The 8167-nt window shown below is 47.7% G+C and overlaps 1 protein-coding gene across 1 annotated transcript; it reads right to left on the bottom strand.

Moving 5' to 3' along the window:
* Positions 1-1014: 1014 nt before the first annotated feature.
* Degs1 (delta 4-desaturase, sphingolipid 1) lies at positions 1015-7783 on the bottom strand. Its single transcript, XM_021160292.3, has 3 exons — positions 7602-7783; positions 4004-4746; positions 1015-1931 (listed from the first exon to the last, which is right to left on the bottom strand). Exons 1-3 carry the CDS (start codon positions 7681-7683, stop codon positions 1785-1787), a joined length of 972 nt encoding a protein of 323 aa, XP_021015951.1. The 5' UTR covers positions 7684-7783; the 3' UTR covers positions 1015-1784.
* Positions 7784-8167: the final 384 nt, after the last annotated feature.

Below are 8167 nucleotides of genomic sequence, written 5' to 3' on the forward strand. Positions count from 1 at the left end.
TAGGCCCATTCAGGTTGGGGAACACAGAAATCAGTCATTGCTCTCTTTCTTAAGGAGTTACCACCTTGCAGGAAGCCATTTCTACAACTTGATCAAAGCCAGTGGGAACTGCTCGGTGGGAAAGTGGTTCCTGGCCTGCAGTGGGATAGCGCAGGTGGTAGAAGCCTTGAGCCCTGGATGAGGAACAGAGCTGAGACAGATGGAGAACTGCAGCGAAGCCGCTGGCTGCACCATCTCTCAGGCCTTTAAGGGCTCCAGGGCCCAGCCTTCCTACTGCCCAGTTAGTGGCTTTCTTGAAGAATAAACAGAGTTGCCAAGAGTTACAGTCCCCCAACCCAAGGTCAAATACTTATGGGTGACATTGGGAGTATGAAGGTTGCCAGTCCCACAGAGCTTGGCAATATAGCTCCCATTCTAAAAACATCTCCCCATTTTACACTGCATTTTCTCCAGTGACACTTTTGAGGTAACCAGGACTGCTGATTTTATTAATAGCACAGGATGTTAGCTTCTCGAGACAAACTACCTATCACCAAGCCACAGGGTTTCCACAGCCGTGCAAGAACACAGTCTGTCAGCTGCTTCCGATGTGGAGAGTCAACAGGGCTCAAAGAGGAAGGACACTCAATATGGGCATGGTTAAATTTAGTGAAGACTTTATTCCGGATGCAGCAGTGTTTAGGTTAGGTGTCAGGGATAATAGTAAAAATTAAGAATAAATAATTTGCCAGGTGGTGGTGCAAACCTTTGAACCCAGCACCTAGGAGGCAGAGGCAGGTGGACTTCTGAGTTCAAGGCCAGCCAGATCTACAGAGTGAGTTCCAGGACAGCCAGGGGTCCCAGTCTCAAACAACAACAAAACAACAACAAAAAACCCCACCTCAGTAATTTATAAAGACATTCTCACCTCACCCTTTTAGGCTTCTGCAACTTTCCCAGGGAAGAGAGATAAACTGTTCTTCTGTTGATATCACTTGGGGTACCAGAGACAGACCAAAGAAATTCCACTAAGGCTAGCTTAGTAAACCAGAGAGTTTATTGGGGTTACTTATAGGATCATCAGCTACTCAGAGGCAGTTACAACAACGGAATGCCTAGCCCAGCAAGGGCAGCAAACTCACAAAACTCTAATCTGCATCCTTGGACTCCCGTTGGACAAACAAAAGCTCCTCCAGAAAGCACTCATGTTTGGACCCTTTGGACTTTGTGATGGAGAATTTCATCAGTTTCCCGAGACTTATAAGCCTTCCATTCCCCACTAAGAACAAATGATTGAATCCAGAGGAAACTCACACAATACTATATGAGCTCAAGTCAAGCCTTTAACAAAATAAAATTTCTGGATGAAATTTTAAAGTTCTCCCTAGCACTCTGGTAAGTATACCAATACAACAGAAATATAATAATGCAATGAATATTATTAATATATATATGATTAACAGTTCAGTTTATTAGGTGCTTTAATAAAGTAACTTTATAGTGAAAAATAATATAAGCTTTTTATGATTTGCTCACAGCATGACAGACACGAGGCAAGACGCCCTCAGTAACAGTAATAACATCTCGTGAGTGCAGGGGAGTGAGCAAGCACAGCAGCCGCTAGCGAGCAAGCGTCGTCGGGCTGTCTGAAGGCTGAGGAGCCTCTGATGACCCTGAGATCTGAGTTGGCAATCATGCCAGCCCAGCTTCTGAGCATCACTGACCGTAAGCCTAACGAGATAAAAACTCCACTCTATCACCTATTTTGAAGCCGTGGACAGGAATTCCTTTGGCTGTGATGATATTTACTCCAGAATCTCGTTCCCTTTCGGAGGCCTCTTCATCCGCGAGTAGGGACTTATTGTGTCATCCATCACAAAGTCATAGAGCACCTTGATCCAGGAGTTGTAGTGCGGGAGGTCATCATAGTACTCACTTGCGATCTTCCTCACCTGGGAGTGAAAACACAGACAGGCGGCCATGTTATTGAGATCTCAAGATGATGGGTGACACAGACTGAGGGACAAACTACAACCTCGGGCAAGTGCTTTCCCTCATGGCTCTTTAGACCGTCTGCAGTTCTTCATGAACAAAGATGGCCTACAGATCACACACATAGAAACAGTTCCATCATAATCGACACCAAATTTATGGGAAACCAGGAGCAATCAGTTTCATTTAACAGCTGGAGCAGAAAGATGGCAGCATTCCAGATTTTAAGATGACGGAGCCAGTTCAGAGCCTGGGTAAGCACTGACTCAAGCCTGAGACAGACTGACAGATGCACTCAGGATCATCAGCAACACAAGAAGGCCATGAAATGTACACATTATAAAGATGCAAAGTTTAGAAAAAAATTAAATCTTTAATGCTAAGAATTAGAGAACCTAGGGAAGGTGACAGCCGTGTGCCCACTTCACATATTGACACAGGACATCTGTGAGTCTTACAGAGTTGTAAAGTAACTGAAAAATACATGCTAGAAAATGTTTTGCAGTGCTGGGGAGCTGGCTCAGCAGCTAAGAGTACTGTGCGCTCCCTGAAGACCTGTGTTTGGCTCGCAGCACCTACATGGTGTCTCCCAACCCCCTGTAATTCCAGTTCCAGATGCTCCAGCAATCTCTCTTGGCCTCTGAGAGCACCAGGCATGCACATGGTACACATACAGATTTGCAAACCTGCATACACAAAAAATAAAATGTCTGTGAGCAGCAAAATTCACTAATAATACACAAAACCCTTTTAAAAGTTAAAATATTGAAACTACATAGGGACTGTGTAATAAATGACAGGTCGTTACTGAATAAACAGAGTTCCTCATAGGTGGACATCTTAGAAAGAACAGGATAGGCAGGGCTCTCCAGCACTAGCGCTGTCTACAGTCTATGGACGCAACCCAGGGGAGGAGGCAGCGTGGAGGAGCAGGAGGCAGCGTGGAGGAGCTCCTAGGAGTGAGCACTCACTGGTGTGCTGATTCTTCTCCTTAAATCACATGAACATAACAACAACTCCGTTCCGCGGTCACTGCAGAGGGAAGCGTGGGCGGCGGACTGTTAGCCTGCCCACCGGCAGAATGACACCAAGGGGCTGGGGACCAACATCCCCTTGAACCACAGTTCAAAGCTGTCTCCAGACACTTGCACGCTGCATTCTCCCAATCTAAAAGGCTGAGAGGACAGCAAAAGGAACTCTCAAACTTCCCAGTCAGCCCTGCGACACACTCACTTTACACGTGCACTGCACACGGAATACGCCACTCTGCTTTCTTCCCGAGTATGTACCAACTTAACCCTCCATGTCAACTCCAGATACTGCAACATAGACTTTTTCTACGGTAGGGATTACCCACTGAGTATAGTTTATAGTCTTAACCAGCTCCAAAGCAACCGTCACATACTGCAATTCCTTATCATGTTGTATGTGGTTTCTCAACAGTCAGTGTGTAAAGCTTTGAGTGGGCAGGCCAGCGTAAAGTGTCAGTCAGGGTTCCCTTTCATAGACATCATAGCTTTAAAAAAAAGGTATAGAAAACTATTCTTTTTCATATGTATTTCCCATTTTTAAAATTCTTTTTTGTTGTTGTTCAGATGAAAAGAATGTAGTTGAAATGTCTTCTGTTTCCTCCACACAGAAGACGTGACAAGCCTACTGTCCCGAGAAAGCACCTGCCACGGAGGCTGTCCACTCTACAGGTCAGTTATGCAGGTCCCCTGACCTGTGTGTCATGAGAGCAACTGGCCTTAACCAACTCCAACAGTGTAACCACGACGAATGCTCCACGAGCTAGCGCATAGCCCACACCACCTCTGAGCAGAACTTGAAGCAGAACCACCTCTGAGCATAACACTAAGGATCCAAAATGGAAGAGGCTGCATCCTCAGCAAAGTTAGGCTGTAGACAAAGGATCTATAGCCTCCATTTTGGGAAATCTCATGCACCATATTAGATTCCTTTTACAATAAGCAAGCCAAGACTACCTGGTGACATCATCATCAGGAACAAAAACATCAAGGCCTTTACTTACCAGGGGCAGGTTTTTCCCAGGAACGTTGGGGAAGTCATGGTGTTCATTATGATAGCCCACATTGAAGGTGAGTAAGTTCAGAGGCCCGTAATAGGAGTAGGTTTCGTGTCCCTTCAAGAACATGTAATGTTCAGCTATAAAATGCCCGGAAATCGGGTGCAAACCCAGGCCAAGCAAGGTGGCTGCCAACATGTAGACTAAAGATTTCACTCCAAACACATAATAAATGATAATGTCAAAGGTGATCTGGATCACAGTATTGATGACTTCCAGATAGGTAACAGGTTTGGGATTGATGAACAGGGGTCTAAAAGCATAAAAGAGAGGCTGAAGGATGACCCAGACAAGCTTCCTGAAAGTGGTGCAGAAGAACCAGCCCTCGAAATCGGTGGGAATATCTACATCAATCTTGTCTGCTCCGAGGTAGCGGTGGTGGTCCATGTGGTACCTCTTAAAGGAAACCGAGTACGGCACTCCGAGCGAGAGGTTAGCAAACATTCCAAACCAGCGGTTCCACAGGGCCTTGTGATGGCCAAAGGGGAAATTGTGGGAAATCTCATGGATAGCCAGAGTCATGGAGTGGTTGAGGCAGCTGCCAAAGACATAGGACCAAAATATGACCCATTTCCAGTCCAAATCTTTGACTAAGTAAAATGAAGCCAGCTGGACGAGAAGCATCATGGCTACGATCCAGATCAGGTTGTGGTCAGGTTTCATCAAGGACTTGATCTCTGGATACTTTGCTGCAAGAAAAAAAAAAAAAAATACAGGAAATGAGAAAGAAAAGCCAACCATAGTTCAGCAACTATAATTAACACACTCAGATTAATGCAATTAGATTTTTCCCTTTTCTAAGTTATAATTCTCCCCCTGACAGACTTTATGAGATATTTATTTTCTAAAGGGAAATAATATGTTCTGGTAATGAAGTCACAAAATAGCATGATACAACAGTTTATTCAAGAAGAATTAATCTGGACAGTCCACATTCTTTTACACTAAAATAATTACGTTTACGTTTAGACAAAGCCTGCACATATTTTCTTTTAAGATTTATTTGATTATTTATTTATTTTATATGTTTGAGTGTTCTGCCTGCATGTATGTTTGTGAGCCATGTGGTGCTTTGGTGCCTGCAGAGATTGGAAGAGGGAGTGGAATCCCCCTAGAGTTACAGTTAGTAGTGAGCCACCATGTACCACTGGGAACTGCACCTGTGTCCTCTGTCAGAGCAACAAGTGCTCTTGTGCCCTTAACCACTGAGCCATCTCTGTAAGCCAAGCTATGGCACGTTGACAGTATATAACCATGAAGTTAGCTCAGCTGACACAGGAAAGAACGTTAACATTTGTTCTATAGGATCTCTAAATCACAAAACCTCTCATTTCCACGGTTCTCTTGGACCAAGCTTCCTCCAGGGAATTCTGTTTTGAATCTTCACCACAGTTTAAAAAACCACCTGGGCATCGTGACACACATAATCTCAGCCGTCAGGAGGTTGAGGTGGTTAGTAAATTCCAGGCCAGTCTGGACTACGTGGTAAGATCCTGACTCAGAAAAGGAAACAAAGCAAAAACAAAACTCCCCAAACCCAATAGTCTGAGGGCCTCATATAACCAGAGGAGAGGTTAGTGCTGAGACAAGCGCTCAGCCACGTGAGCTTTCAAGCCAGCGAGCCTGGCGTGCCCAGCAGAGGCAGAAACAAGAGAGGACGAGATGGAAGGACAGTACACTCCTGACAGCCACAGTGCACACTGTGGCGTGTGTGCACGCACACATGCACTTGTGGGGGCACACCCACACGCCCACGTACCCAAAGGCAGGTAACAACTAGGTTGTGGAGAAACCAGAATCTTCATACACGGCCTGATGAGTATGTAAAATGGTTTAGACTGTCTGACATTCAACCAAAATGCTAAAGAAAGAACGGCCAGCAACCCCCAAACGAAAACGAATCCATGCCCTGTACATGAACATTCAAAGCAACACTATTAAAAACAGCAGAGAGGGGGTATCAGCTCAAACGTCTATCAAAGGAATGTTACGTAAAATGTGGTATCACCGCACAGCGGAGTATTAAACGCTTGGACCCCGGCTGATGGATCTGGTCACAGTGAGGATCCTCAATGTTCTGACCTTATCAACATATTAATCCCTCAAAGGACTCAAAATAAAAGGCACAGGAGAAGGTGTGCACTGAAAGCAGGCCCCAAAGGACGTTTCCATTTGCCCTCGAGCTTCCAGGCTGACATGAGGGGGATCAGCTTTTTTTCTTCAAACCCCTCTGGCATGATTTCACCAGACACCCCCCCACACACACACACACACCCAAAAGCAATGGCACCGGTGAGCACCGATAAGCCAGCAGCCAAAGGCCTCCCTCCCTCCCTTGAGCGGCAGAGGCAATGACTAAATGACTATAAGGAAACCCCAGAGCCCAGAGCAACTGACAGCACAGCTGCTGATAATGACCGAGGTTCACTCAATTTAAGTTCCAGGTCAGACGTCAGGGGTGCAGCTCAGCTCAATGGTAGAGAACTCACGAGCACCAGGGATCCCCTGAACGTGAATGCCACTAGAAAAATAAAGTCCATTTGAACGGCAGCTGGTCACTCTGATTTATGAAACAAGTAATGTCGAAGTTTAGCAACTACTGCAGAAACCAGGAACTCGCCGCCCCCTCCCCCACTAGGCAGATATTTTTAAGAAAGAGTGTGAAAATGGTGGATATGAGGCAGTTTAATTGATTCTCTCAATTAAATAAAAACAAACAAACTAAAACAACTTTCTATGTCTAGCACCAAGAAAAGAAAAAAGGCAGATTCTTTGGCTGCAGTCTAATTATGAAGATGTTGGAATCTTCTTAAACATTACTTCATCTCTTAAAATGCCGGCACAGGCAAAGTACTGGAAAGGGAAAATTGAACTGGTTAATATATGCAAAGCTCATGCCCAACAATTTGTCCTTATTCTTAAGAGCAGCCTGCATGGGATAAGAGACCTCTCTATTTCAAGTGGAAACTCCCTCCCCCACCATACTCTCCTAAATCAGGCCAAGCCTGTCCTAAGGTCCGGGAGGCTAAGCTGCGCGCCTTTCCTATCCAGTCGGTCCCGCAGATCACTGGAATAAAAACTCACAGGAGCCATCCGGTCTGGGAAGCCTAGGGTCACCCGGACCTGGTCCCCCGCTAGGCCTGCAGCTGACTGGACCACGTGATCGAGGCTCCCGGGGCCGGGGATGCCCCTGGACCACGCCCTGAGCCAAGCAGGCGTCCGGGCTCGAGCCTACCCCTCCACCCGGAGCGGGGGTCACCCTCGACTGTCGGAGCAGGAGGGGCGAGTCCGGGTCGCCCTACCGGGGAACTCTCAGATCACAGACCGGCGGAGGCCTCCAACCCCGACCATCGAAGGGCTAGCAGCGAGCGGCGGCGCGCAGATCCCTCATCCCTCGGTTCTCCCGCCCGCCCGGAGCCCGCGCCGGCGGCCAAGCAGCCGAGCGGCTGGAAGGGGCAGCGGAGGCCGCGCTCACACGGCGCGCACGGGAGGCCGCTCAGGGCCCGCACGCGGCCACGCGCACATAACGGGGTCCAGTCTTCACCTAAGATCTCCTTGCGCCGGGCGGCGTGGGGCTGGTCCGTGTAGACCCATTCGAACTCCTCTCGGGACACGCGGCTCCCCATGGCTGCGGCCTGCGGACCCGCCCTGCCTCCGGCTCGTGTCCCGACGGCGGCAGCTCGAGGCCCAGCTCTAGTCGGTAAGCCGCGGGGACGCGGGCGGAGGCGGGGCCTCAGGCCACGCCCCGCGATGACCACGCCCCTCGTGGGTGGCGATAGGCGGGACCTGGGTCCGCAGCCAAGAACCTTGTAGGCTCACGAAGCCTGGGAAAAGGTGAAAAGGGAAGGAAAGATTTGCGGCTGGATAAGGCTCTCGCTTTAGCGCCTCAGTGGGTGGAGTGCTTGGGGTGGCTACCTCTCCTTGAGTTCGGAAGATCACTGGCTTTGATTAAGTGGCAACGAGCCCATATTTCGCTTAACTTTTAATAGCAAATTATCTGTCGAGCTCTGTTTGGTTGCCTTCTGGAACTAAAACCTCCAGAGATTTGGAGTGTGTGGCAACTAAAATCTAATTTTAAAAAAAGTTTTTTTTCTCTTTGCTTTTTTCTCC

The sequence above is a fragment of the Mus caroli genome, unplaced genomic scaffold (genome assembly GCF_978045245.1).
Source record: "Mus caroli unplaced genomic scaffold, Mus_caroli_1 scaffold_1, whole genome shotgun sequence".
Taxonomy (NCBI): Eukaryota; Metazoa; Chordata; class Mammalia; order Rodentia; family Muridae; genus Mus; species Mus caroli.